This window comes from Prunus dulcis, chromosome 1 (assembly GCF_902201215.1).
Source record: "Prunus dulcis chromosome 1, ALMONDv2, whole genome shotgun sequence".
Classification (NCBI taxonomy): domain Eukaryota; kingdom Viridiplantae; phylum Streptophyta; class Magnoliopsida; order Rosales; family Rosaceae; genus Prunus; species Prunus dulcis.
This window is the reverse complement of record NC_047650.1, coordinates 7,665,602-7,678,782: the sequence shown is the minus strand read 5'-3', so window position 1 is coordinate 7,678,782 and position 13,181 is coordinate 7,665,602. Positions and strand designations below refer to the sequence as shown.

The 13,181-nt window shown below is 34.7% G+C and overlaps 1 protein-coding gene across 1 annotated transcript; it reads left to right on the top strand.

Annotated features, from left to right (window-relative positions):
* The first annotated feature begins 2,585 nt into the window (after positions 1-2,585).
* On the top strand, positions 2,586-11,078 carry LOC117630704 (diacylglycerol kinase 4-like). The gene is made up of 12 exons (XM_034363436.1): positions 2,586-3,076; positions 4,104-4,226; positions 4,348-4,485; positions 4,569-4,654; positions 5,469-5,556; positions 6,617-6,692; positions 6,890-6,972; positions 7,255-7,325; positions 7,762-7,839; positions 8,874-8,961; positions 9,365-9,481; positions 10,551-11,078. Exons 1-12 carry the CDS (start codon positions 2,726-2,728, stop codon positions 10,713-10,715), a joined length of 1,464 nt encoding a protein of 487 aa, XP_034219327.1. The 5' UTR covers positions 2,586-2,725; the 3' UTR covers positions 10,716-11,078.
* The last annotated feature ends 2,103 nt before the right edge of the window (positions 11,079-13,181 follow it).

Genomic DNA, 13,181 nt, shown 5'->3' with positions numbered 1-13,181 from the left:
CTTGTTCTGTTAAACTATTATAGAAAGAGAATATTTTTGTCAATTTCTGTAGAAAAAAAAAGTCATAAAACAATTTTCAAACTAATATAGAGAGATGAATACTTGCTAGATTCATTCTTTCTTGTACCTTATTTCTTCTCCATTTTCATCTCTCTTTTGAATAAAATTAACCAAATCAAAAATCGTTTGGTCATCTAAATGTTATCAAATATAAAAGAAGAATGATCTCTAATTTAGTGTGTATACATATATATATATATTAGAATAAACGATAGTAATTATTAATGAAAAAATACGAGTACAAAACAACTTTGGTGTCTAACAATGGTGGAACCATGAATTTTTATAAGGGTGGGCTAAATTGTTTTTGGGTCATGGCGGTAGATCTACCTCGCCATCACTCATCTTGGCTTGATCATAAAACCTTAATACCCACAATCCAGATCATGATGAAATCGACCCCAAAAGAACGTATTTCCCATGGTTTTTTTGTCAATACCTGCGAATTCATGGCAGCTCAAAGACTCGCGTACTGATAATTTTCAACAAAGTTTATCTGAATAAATAAATAATCAAATCTATGATGTCATGCCCAAAGACCTTCCTTGCTACTGATAGTGTACATTGAAAGAGAACTAAGAGAAGAAAAAAATTAACACAGAGATAAACTGAAAGAGAAGGAAATAATCCGAGAGAGGGGAGAGAAGAGGAAAGTGTAGTTTTTTATTTATTATATTATAAGCTTGATAGATGTTAAGAGTTTTAAAAAATTATAATTTGGTTTCTTTTGTGCTGGAAACGTTGGCACAAACCATTAAACTGTCCTATTAAATCATGAACCAACACGTGTAGAGTTTGTTTGCAAAGGTGTGCCTGTGGTGTATAGATTGGTTGAATGGATGGGCTTATTTCTACCTAAAGTGGTGGGATAATATTTGATTAGGGAATGTTAGTAATATTCTCTTCAATATTTTCTTTTAGATTTTTTTCTTTTTCTTTATGACATGTGCCACTTCTCATACATTTAAAATAAGGGAGATTCACTATAATACCCAATATTGGAGCCCAAATTATAAAAAAACCCTATATAAAATGGACTTTAGAAACACACCCAAAACCTATTTACAATATAACAATAAGGCTTTTAACTTTTTTTAAATTACAAAACTGCCATTGATTTCTTAAAACAAACTCAACCCAAAAACCTCATTAAAAAGCCCAAAACACTCAATGGGGGTATCAAAGTAATTTAATAATTAAAATTAAATTCAATAGGGCCAACTATTATTTTTTGGGTATGTTTATAGAAATTAAATAGTGTAGGGTTTATTTATAATTTTAGTGTTAAGAATGGGTATCTGACTAAATATCTCTTAAAATACTGACATTAATACATCAAACAAATAACATTTTGTTTTCCAAGTTTACCCTTATTAAATGTATTGTCCTTCAATTTATCCAATTTTTCTTACAACTCTCTTACAATATGTAAAAAATTATAAAATTATAAAATTCTGTTTTTTAAAAAGAAAATGTCTATATTTTTTAGAGGAAAAACTTTTTTTTTTTTTTGTTATAAAAAAATCCACAAAAAATATATCGTTTTTTTTTATACAAACAAAAGACGTCCTTCAAAGGAAGTTTGTTTTAAAAGGAAGTTCATTGATTGCATTTTCAAACCATTAATTCGGTAAGTCTGATTATTGAATTTTTTTTTTCTAAACCATTAATTAGGTAAGTCTTATCTGTTGGAGTCTTTCAGAAAAGAAAAGAAAAACTAATATTTTTTCTTATTTAATTTTTTGACAAGGTGATAAGAAAGTTGTAACAAATTTGGATAATAAATTTAAGGAAACGTTAAAATCAATACATAAAATAAGAGTAAATTTGAAAACAAATGTTACCTTATTTGATGCATTAATTACATTTTTTTTAGTGTAAGGAAAGTAACACATGTCATGAGGAAAATGGAGAAGGTCCAAAAGAGAAGGTTGCTAGTATTCCCCTATTTGATCTACCTTAGTTTGGCTTGTAAAACTAATCTTATATGCGGAAAACAGAAAAACAGCACTGGGCTGAAGCCTAGTAGAGCCTACACGTAGTTTTGCTCTTGGTGTATAATATGGGTAAATCTTTTCCCGTGATCAAACACAACAATATGTTGAATTGATATGAAGATAATCACACACAACTCAAATAATGGCAAACTAACACACAAAGTGATCTATAAATATAATCTATCTAGTATTTCTCGGAAAAAAAAAAAAAAAAAAAAACTTCTGTCATAAACCTTCGTCAAGTCCCATAATTTTATTTTATCTTTTTTTTTTTTTGGTGAACATTTTATTATCTTTTACACATCACCCTACTATAACTTTTACTGGTGACTTTGACTGAATTTTTTTGGATGAAACTGACTTTGACTAAATTGGACGCGGAATCTCCGTGTGTATTCAAATGTTTTTAAAAAAATGTAATTACGCCAATTGATCGAAGTAAATTTTAAAAAATGTCTTAAAGTTTTGAGATAAGATTTCCTAACTATAGAATAGACGGCTAATAATAGATACTGTATTGTAAATTTAAAATATTTTTGCACAATAAAGTCCAGAGCTCGACCACATCATTCTTCTCTCCCCCATTGGCTTTTGAAATTTCAATTATAAACGCGCTTTTCAGAGACAGAGGAGAGAGAAAGAGAAGAGAGAGAAAAATAGAGGGCGACATGGATTCGCCGTCGTCGACGACGCGGATCAGCGCGCGATCGTCGATGATCGATTCGTTCAAGAGCTGCACCCTATCGGGGATGACGATTGATAAGGAGGAGCTGAAGAAGAAGCTCTTGATGCCGCAGTACCTCCGGTTCGCCATGCGCGATTCCATACGGTTAAAGGACCCAAGCGCCGGAGAGAGCCGCCTTCCGGGAAGCCGAGACCTTGTCGCCACCGCCACCGCTGAAAATGAGGACCAGACGCCGCCGGAGTCACCCATGGTTGTGTTTATAAATCCGCGGAGCGGCGGGAGGCATGGGCCTATGCTCAAGGAGAGGCTCCAAATGTTGATGGGTGAAGAACAGGTATGTTTTTTTTTTCTCTTCTCAAGTTTATTAAATTGACACTGACTGGCCCCTTTTATGTTTGTTTTATTCTTTGGTTTTCTGCTGACCCAATTGAATTTTTTTGGTTTTTCTGGTGACCTATTTGATAGTTTTTTTTTTTTGTTTGTAGTGAACCATTATAAATAATTTAATTTTCTGAGAAACCAATAATGGAAAAAAAGTTTTTTTCTTTCTATAATTTATGTCCGTGCATGAACTTACATTTTTGAGTATTTTTTCTTGCTTGCAGCTTACGTATGGTTTAGGGGTTTTCGTTTATGTAGAATAATTATTGGTGTTTTTTTCCTTTTATTTTTGTGTTATTATTATTATTATTTTTTCTGTGGAGAACTTTTCCTTTTGGGTTTCAATGGGTGAGTTTAAGCTTCGGGAGTTTACGTAGTGTATGGATGTATTTTGTTGTTATAAGGCAGCAAGGGATTTACAAAGAAAGAAAAAAAAAAACGAAAAAAAAAACAGGGGAGGCAGGGGAACGAAGTGGTCTGGCACTGTTAGGCAATCGTAGCTGTCCTTATACACATTTTCATTATCAGCATTTTTAAACACTGAAATGGTACTGGCAAAGAAAAAAGAAAAAAGGAAACATTGAAATGAGAATGCTGGGTTCATGGGCTTTTAAAGTCCCATTGCAAGGAATAGGTTTAAGATTCCTAGAATCCCATTCCGCCAAACAAATATAAGCTAAAAGTTAGTGGTTTCTGTGTCCTGGAGTAGTAAAAGATCATGCCTGTTATGAAGCTTTTGTGTGAGCATGTGCTGCAAAAACACACGTGGAATTAAGACCATCTAGTCAAATGTATGTTTAGCTTGTGCATTTTGAAGTAGGCTGACCTTTTTCATCTGATTCACTCGTTGTTAAATTTTTTTTCCCTTTCATATCTGTTTTCTTAGTCCTTTTTCTTTGTTTTCTATACAGGTTTTCTTCATATTTCTTTAATTTGTATAAGGGGTGGTTTGTTTGAATTGGAAATAATTTGTTATGCAGGTTTTTGACCTCTCAGATGTGAAGCCTCATGAATTTGTTCAGTATGGATTGGGTTGTCTAGAGTTATTGGCTGATCTTGGTGATATTTGTGCGAAAGAGTGTCGTCAAAAGATCAGGGTTCTGGTATGACATTGCGGCACATTTACTTAAAGCCCATATCTCATAATTACTCTGAATTTTGGCATCTAGTGGGATCCCTACAGTATTTACATTTGATAAGCAATATATTGGAATGATTGGGCAGGTTGCGGGGGGTGATGGTACAGTCGGTTGGGTATTAGGTTGCCTATCTGAACTAAACAGACAGGGTCGGGAACCAGTGCCTCCAGTAGGAATTATTCCACTTGGCACGGGAAACGATCTGTCTAGGAGTTTTGGTTGGGTAAGCTGTCCTTTTGCAATGTATTTTGAGTTTTTGGAGATTTTCTTGCATTATTGAGCAATGGGTATGTATGTTCTCACCAGGGTGGTTCATTCCCTTTTGCCTGGAAATCAGCCATTAAAAAAACTCTATTCAGGGCTACTGCAGGTCCAATATGCCGTTTGGATAGGTACGCCTATTAGGTAACAGTTTGTATATGTTTTCAAGTAGAAGGCTTGTAGAGTTAAGGCCTTTCTCTAATCTTTTCTAATGAATGATTGTGTCTAGCTAGCTACTTTAGAAATTGCGTGCAGCTAATGTACTGAAATTTAGTATGTTTAAGGTCCTTTTTTCCCCTATAGGAGATTCAGGACCTTTTTTTTTCCTTTGGAGATTTAGTACCTTTATTCCTGCACTGTGAATCTTTTTCCCTTTTTGAAAAAATTTACAACTCTTCAATATGTTCTTGAAATTTTAGTTCACTCAACTCTGCATTCACCTTTGTGCATGTGTCACTCTCATTTCCAGGGTCAGTTTTGTTAGCAAATTGATTGCATTTGAGATGTGGGTTCCTTTCTTTTTTATCCCTTGAAAACAATGTTGTGGTTCCAATTCAGCCTGTTTGGTTTCATGGATTTGTCTAACTAATTTTGTTTGTTTTGTTTGTTTTGTTTTTTTTTTGTTTTTCTGTTTACTTCCCCCCACCCTCCTGAAAGAAAAATGTCTTACATAATAAACCTTTTGGTAAATGGAGATTTGGTATCATTTGGTGGTTGGTCTGGGTTTTCGGCATGTTATAGGCAAGCTTAATGTTGAGTTCTCACCCTTACCAGTTTATATGCTATGTAGCCTATAGTTTTGTGGGTTTCTTTAATACAAATAATTTGGGATGAGGCCCCATTGTGATATAAACAACTCTGTTTGTAGTAGCAGTAACACTACTTATTTATGGTTTTGGTTCAACTAACAGTTACATTAATATTTGTTTTTTATTTATGGTGCAGTTGGCATATTGTGTTGTCAATGCCAGCTGGTACAGTTATGGATCCACCTCATTCTTTGAAGGCTACCGAAGAGTGCACTCTTGATGAGGTTGTAAATCTGGCTACTTTGCATTCTAATTTTGCATTGCTTAGCTACTCTTACTGGGTTTACCCTCTGAATGTTAAATTTCTAGAAGTATGATTTTTCATTCAGGTGTCAAATACCGTGCAATTAATATTCTGGTTTGTGAGTTACTCTTCTGGGTAAAAATTAATATTTATATTGCTCAACTCTCTGGATCCGATGGTGTTATCTCTGGTAAATAAGACAATCTCTTGAAAACTAAATAAAACTATATCTTGTATTGTAAAGCAGTAGTGACTATTTTGATGAATGAATATTACATGTTGCTGACAGGTTTGTTTCCTTGATATCTCGGTCTACGCATTTCCTTTCTTCTCCTCATTTAATTCATATGTTTATAATTCTCTGCAGTTATTCCATCAAAAAATAATTCCATGCAATTACCACAACCCTTTTTGTACTCCCCAAAGTTATTCTAGTTACTTAATTCCTGACATTGATAGCCTATCAGAATCACCCACATGACATGCCTGGGCAAGATTGCATTTGCATTTTCCCGCTTCTTATGCGAGCATTGGAAGCCCAGCCCCTAAATCCTGTCCTGTATTTGGCTAAAATTGCATTTAGATTTTCCATACATGTATGTTGAAGGACTTTTGTATGTATTGTCTTGCTTTAATTATTTTCTTTAATTTTCTATGAAGGGGCTTTCTTTTTTCCAATTTCAAATCATATGCAATGCCTTTCTCCCTACTGGTTTCTGTATCTATAAAAGGTAGTTCTGATAATTTTCACATTCTTTTTGGATACTTGTAGTGTGTCCTTCAAGAATGAACTATTCAGTGGCTAATGAGTTAGAGCTCAAAAAGTGATGAAAAAGAGTGGAAAATAGATGAAATATTTAAGGAATCATTGATTACATTATATTGTTGATAAAGTTTATTTGCTTGTTTACTGTGAACGAAAGTTTGGTTATTTTATTATTATTATTATTATTATTGGGCGTATTGAGATCCCTTTTTCATATGGCCTTAAGTTTATCATAATCGTATACGTTATGTTTGACACTTTTTATTCACTGCAGGGTTTGGAAATTCAAGGGGATTTGCCTGAGAAAGCAATTTGTCACGAAGGAGTGTTTTACAATTACTTTAGTATAGGTATGTTGACATCATTGGTAGATTGGCTCTATTTATTGATGCACCTATGGTTTTTACATGGTGTTAGATGGTAAGATAGTGGTACATGGCCATGGTTTGTCTTACAAGCTTCTGTACTGGAAAGGTATGTTTAATAGGTTATTTTTTATGAGGAACTGCCCTTTACGCGAGCCTGTTTTTGTTATTTGGTCATACAGGAATGGATGCGCAAGTTGCTTATGGATTCCACCATTTACGAAACGAAAAACCCTATCTTGCACAAGGTCCAATTTCAAATAAGGTCTGATTGAATCTCTTTTTACCTTTATATATGATTGGATTTTCCTTTGGGGCATGGTTTTATCTGTGATTTCATTTGCACGGTATTGTTCAGATATTGGAGTAGAGAATACTTTCCATTTAAGCGCATTCAATAAATATTTTTCCTTCTTGAACTCTAAAATTTTATAAAGAAGAGAACATATTTTAAACACTTGTATGAGCTATTTTCTGTTAATGAAATGTAATGGCTTTAGGTGATAAAGAACTAACTTTAATTGTGGCTGATCCATCTTTCTTGCAGTTGGTTTACTCTGGTTATAGTTGCACTCAAGGTTGGTTCTTCACACCTTGCACAAGTGATCCAGGTTTAAGGTTTGATATCTCCCAACTGAAGCAGTGTTCTAATTATTGTGATGGCGGCTCTCCATGTTAATTTGATTTGACTGTAATTGTTTTAAGATTTTCTAATATGAATTAGGAAAATTGGACTTTTAAGAATACAAAACTTCCATTCTAAAAGTTGTCCCTGGTTGAGAAGAATTCCACCTTGAGTTTGTGTGGGAGGAGTAGAAGCGAAATGGCCTCTTAATGGTTTTGCTTGATCTATAACTCACTCCTTTCTAATGTACCCTTCAAGGTTTTTTGGCCAAATGAGAGTTGTGTGTTACTTGACTCAGTGATTCTAGACAAATTTTACATGTATATTGGGAGGGTAATTGTTGCATATGTAAAATTGGCAAAGACTTGTAATATTCCCCGTCTCTTCGTCCCTTTGCTGATGTGTATCCAATAATTTGTCTGGTTGCAGGGGACTAAAGAACATCCTAAGGATGCATGTCAAAAAGGTTAATTGTTCAGAATGGGAGCAGATTCCGGTGCCATCAAGGTACACTTTTGTTTTGGGGCTGGCAACATTATTTTTTAGGCTTTTTATCACAAATGGTCCCTGAGGTTTATCAAATTATCATCTTTCGTCCCTAACGTTTTTTTGTGACACTAATGGTCCTTAAGGTTACCCTATCAAAATGGTCCCTGCCGTTAGCTTCTGTCAAATTTTCTGTTAAATTGATGATGTAACACGTGTGGAGCTCACACATCCAATGATATAAAGCCACGTGGCTTTAAATATAATATAATATATTTGAAATATTTTTAAAACATAAAATCCATAAAAATAAATAAATTAAAAGCTAAATTTTTTATTTTATATATTTTTAAATATCTTTCATGCTCTGTTCAAATCGAATGTGAGAGAGAGAGAGGAGTGGGTCTGCAAGAGGGGAAGGGAAAGAGAACACAGGGAGAAGGAGAGAGAGAAATTTAAGAATATATAAAAAGATTTAAGTTGCTTTTAATTCATTTTTAAAATGAATTTTAAGTTTTAAAAATATATTAAATTATATTTAAAGCCACGTGGCTTTATACCATTGGATCTGTGGGCTCCACACGTGTCACGCCAGCAATTTAACAGAGAATTTGACGGAAGCTAACGGCAGGGACCATTTTGATGTGTGGAGGCTAACCTTAAGGACCATTAGCGTCACAAAAAAAGGTTAGGGACGAAAGGTGATAATTTCGCAAACCTCATGGACCATTTGTGATAAAAAGCCTATTTTTTATTTGCATGCTTAGCTCTTGGTGGTCTTTTATTTATTTATTTTTAAATTTGCTTCTTCTTGCTTTCTTATTCTTTTTAATACAAGTTTATCACTTAACCAGTAAAGTATAAACTATGTGTCATATCCTTGTCATCTATTTCTGACTATGTGGGTATATCCGTTCCTTTGGTTTTTCTTTTTATTTTTCTGAACGTAAAATAATTTACACTACAATGCTGCCAGACATGGAGTACTTGTAAAGCACAAGATTTTCCCTTTCGTTTTTCATAATAGCTTATGTTGTTATTTCATCTTCTTTCAGCGTAAGGGCTATTGTTGTTCTAAATCTTCATAGCTATGGGAGTGGAAGAAATCCATGGGGTAATCTGAAACCAGAATACTTGGAAAAGGTATTATATAGTTTTTACTGAAATAATGTGGTGTTGTCTATCAGTATTTTGAAGGATAAGTTTGTGTTTTGTTTTTAGGTGACACAGAGAGGTGCTGACACAAACATATTTATTTATTTATTATTTTTACGATTATTCAAGGATAGGAAGTTTGCTTTTGCAAGTTCGAGTTGCCTTGTTGCCTTTTGTTTATGCCTGGAAGTAGGTCCTGAAGTTTTAGTTGATATTTATATATGAATCGTTTTGTCTTTGTTAGATTTTTTTTCTCACGTACAACTCTACGCCAAAGTTATTTAGTAGAGTTCAGAGTTTCGATGATTATGCAAATTTTATTCAGTGTGCTCATTTAAATCATGCTTAACAGAGAAGCTAATAATGGGTAGCTTAAATTTTATTGTTTCAGAAAGGCTTTGTGGAGGCCCATGCTGATGATGGTCTTTTAGAAATTTTTGGCCTTAAACAAGGATGGCATGCTTCTTTTGTTATGGTTGAACTCATCTCTGCCAAACATATTGCTCAGGTACCGCAACAATGTCTATCTCCATGCTATTATTAGGTCAAGTTTTTACTCGGCATGCAAAAGTAAGGGTTTTTTAGAATATCTTTTTTATGAGAGACAATATTTCATTTAAGAGCCAAAATCACAATTCAAAACTTAGTGAACCAGAAGTCCACCATAAAAAAGAAACAACCCTTAAAAACAAATCAAAATGCACCTCTTATGGTTTAATACAAGTCTAAAAACTATCCTACAGCAGCTCCCCAACCTAATAAAATGACAGAAAATGTAATGCTTTTTAGAATATTGATAATATCAGGATCTTATTGTAAAATACCTCAATTTTCAGGATGCATTTTTGAACTCTTGAATAATGGCATTTGTTTTTAGTGACATCACTATTAATAAGCTGGATGACCTGTTGACGAAGTGGCTACTCTATTAGTTCCCTGTTCTCTATCCTAAACTCACTCAATAATATTTTTTAATAATTAAATTTTCTTATACCTGAAGTATTCATAGGTGAGACATGAAAATCTAGTAGAATATACCCCTCTGCCGCTGGGAAATTTTGATATGGTCTTGTAAACTTTCTTAAAACATGATTCAGAAGAAAGCTGTCTATCGCACGTTGTACATACATATGGAATGCTTACAAAAGAAAAGAATATCTGAGTGTTCATTTTGGAATGTTCTGTTCCCTCTGGGCCTGGGCTAAATCAGTATTGCTAGTCACACGTTTATAAAAGAATTAGAAATTTCCTTTTAGGTTCATGGTTGTTTAGGGTATGATTTTTTAGACATTGTAGCAACACTGAATGCTGAGATGCAGTGCAGGACATGTTGGATGGATAATCCTTGTCTGTTTCACGTTTTGTGTTGTAAAGGACTTAGAAGTTGGGCCCAAAACATGTATGGCTTCAGTTTTTTGTCAGTTCAGTCTGAAAATAGGATTATTGTGTATTCGTTTTGCCTGTTCGTGTGTCCAGAGAGCTTGCTATTGTTGATTTTTTAAGGTCTGTGCATGCATTGTTATTTGATATGCTGGAAATTTAGTGCTCATGTATTGAACAAGTTACACTGGTTTTAGGCTGCTGCAATTCGGTTGGAAGTTAGAGGTGGGGAGTGGAGAAATGCTTATATGCAGATGGATGGGGAACCATGGAAGCAGCCAATGCACGAGGAGTTTTCCACGCTAGTGGAAATTAAGAGGGTTCCGTTTCAATCATTGATGATCCATGGAGACAACCACTGAGATGATGAATGAAGACTAACGTTACTAAGTTGGCATTCCTACTCTGGTTTGATTCCTCCTTTATTGCTGCCTTTCCTTACGGCTGTGAAGTATGTAAAGTGCGCTATCACCTGAAGGCTTGTGAATTGTAATTTATGTGCCTATAGTTGTTTGTATTTGGCAATTTATTCAAATCAATGTCAGTCAAAATCTCCATGATTTTCCCCTTTTGAGCTGTAACAACTAGCTTACATTAGTGAGGTACCGCTTTCCAGATTTATTAGCAATTAAGCCGAAAAAGTCTCATATGTAGAGTTCGAAAGATGATAATATTAGCTGTGCTGATTAATTGAATGGTCTTAAATATAAATCTTTTCTTTCAAATTGCAGGTTCTTTATAATTCTCATCGTGCTAATTCTCAACCTTTTACTCTATGACTTGGTACAATGATCCTATACCACAATTTTATTATTATTATTTTTAATTTATTGAGAATATGCACCTTCTACTTATTTGTTCTCCAAAATAAGGTTGAAATTTGGTAAGCAAGGAATTAATTTGATCTGAACTATTTACAAAAGATTGATTACTTAGAGCCAGCAATTTTAACTTTTAGTTTGCTACATATATAATGAACACTTTGTTACCTTGCTCTGAAAAACTTTCCTGGCACGGGGAGAGGGAAATTTTACTTTTTGGTTGATTTTTTTATTAAAATATGTTTCTAAAAGTTTGTAAAGAAGATTGACAGGTGGCAGTATCTTATTGGCTTGGGATAATGAGTTGGAAAACTGACCTGGCATTCCCGTGCCAAGTAAGTTTTTCTCCTGCAGGTGATTGATGCGGAGGTCTGAACTGATGGCTTGGTTCCCAAGCTAGGTCTTTAGGTTTCACCTTTTCTAATATTTCATCGAATTCATTTGCCCATGTGAACAAAAACGCTGATCAACTAAAACCGTAATTAGTTTCTCTTTTTTCAACAACATTTGTTTAGGGAGTTGTTATTGGCACTAGGCAACCTTTTTCTTGTTGCTTTTTAGTTTTCATGTTTCTGCTAGACATAGAGGAAATATGGATGAAGAAAGATGGTGGGAGGGCAAAAAATATGCATGGAATGCTATATAACATGAAAATTAAAACAAAACCTAATCAATTATTTTTATTTCTTCATTTTCAATCTCACTTCCATGGGGTAGTGGTTATTACGACTTGTAAGCAAGGCGTAGGCGTGCATAATGATTATTTTGGAGTGCAATAATAGCTTCCGTTGTCAAAAGATATGGTGCCAAACTTGTCTGCAAAATAACATACTGATCTAATTATTACGAGTCTTAGATTCGAAGTGACAATTGTAATTGAATAAATCATTTAGATCAACAAATAATTGAAGAAAAAAAAAAAAATCCCAGCATTCATTATGTGAAGTATACTTTCTTAAACAGAACTTCAGTAGGTTGAGCACATTTATCAGAAATCATGCACAACCATAGGAGAAGCGCCCAAAATCCGTAGAATGTAGAGGTATATCTTCTTCGTCGTCTATGGCGACATTGTCCAATCCTTGGTTGGAAGACATTGCATTGCTCAGCATGTTGTCCCTAGCATCTGATGAAGCAGCATTAGCTCTTCTAGCATTTGTTGACTGGTTTGCTCTAAAGAAAACAGAGTGCTGTCTTTTCGGTCAAAACACTAATTTTGACAAGAGGGAGGCTTCTCGATGGATGGAATTCAAAGCAGGCCAGTATTTGTGGAGGAAACAAACTATATAAATCAACCATGAAGAAATCGAAATCACTGTTGTGATGATGAAGAGGCCTCCGAAAGTGTACACACTTAGACTAGAATTGTCTGAAGAGAATGTGGAACTTGCGTCTTGACATTTGGTTTCATCTGGAAAATAATTGAGTTGCAATTTTTCCGTTTCCTTATAATCTTGAGTCACATTCAGGATTGCCCTTGAAACATGAGCAACAAGTGGGAAGCCTTGTGGGAAGGCCTGAAATCGAAAACGAATAAAAGAAGAAGAAAATTAATTTCCTCATGTTTGTTATGAATAATATTTGCACCATGACAATGTACAATATCATCACAGAAATTCGAAAAATTCGTGTACCTGCTCCAAAAATTCGAAATTCAAAATTCAAAGTTTGAAACAGCCTTGCCGAACGGCAAGGCTTGTGCAGAAGGAAAGGATTTGTACAAAATCAACTTTGCCAGAGCCCTATTCATGCCGGGAACTCACGGTGCTCTACGAGGACTCACGGAGACTCACGTCGATGCTTAAACCAAAGTTATAGGGAGTCCCCTCCCAACAAACCTCAGAAGATGGCGGCTGAAGGAGGATGGGGCTCTCAAAATTTTGCCAAAAGTCTAAAAATCCAGCTAATGAAGCCTGGCTCAAGATCACGTCGAGCCCACCATGGCTGTCACATTCCGGGATCAGCTCCGCCGTAGCACGATATTGTCCGCTTTGGGCCCCCCTCTCC

Excerpts from the sequence above, each read along its gene's own strand:
- LOC117630704 (XM_034363436.1), top strand. The coding sequence starts at position 2,726 with ATGGATTCGCCGTCGTCGACGACGCGGATCAGCGCGCGATCGTCGATG. Across the intron at positions 4,227-4,347 it reads GTCAAAAGATCAGGGTTCTG|GTTGCGGGGGGTGATGGTAC; the intron begins GTATGACATTGC and ends ATGATTGGGCAG. Across the intron at positions 7,326-7,761 it reads ACAAGTGATCCAGGTTTAAG|GGGACTAAAGAACATCCTAA; the intron begins GTTTGATATCTC and ends GTCTGGTTGCAG.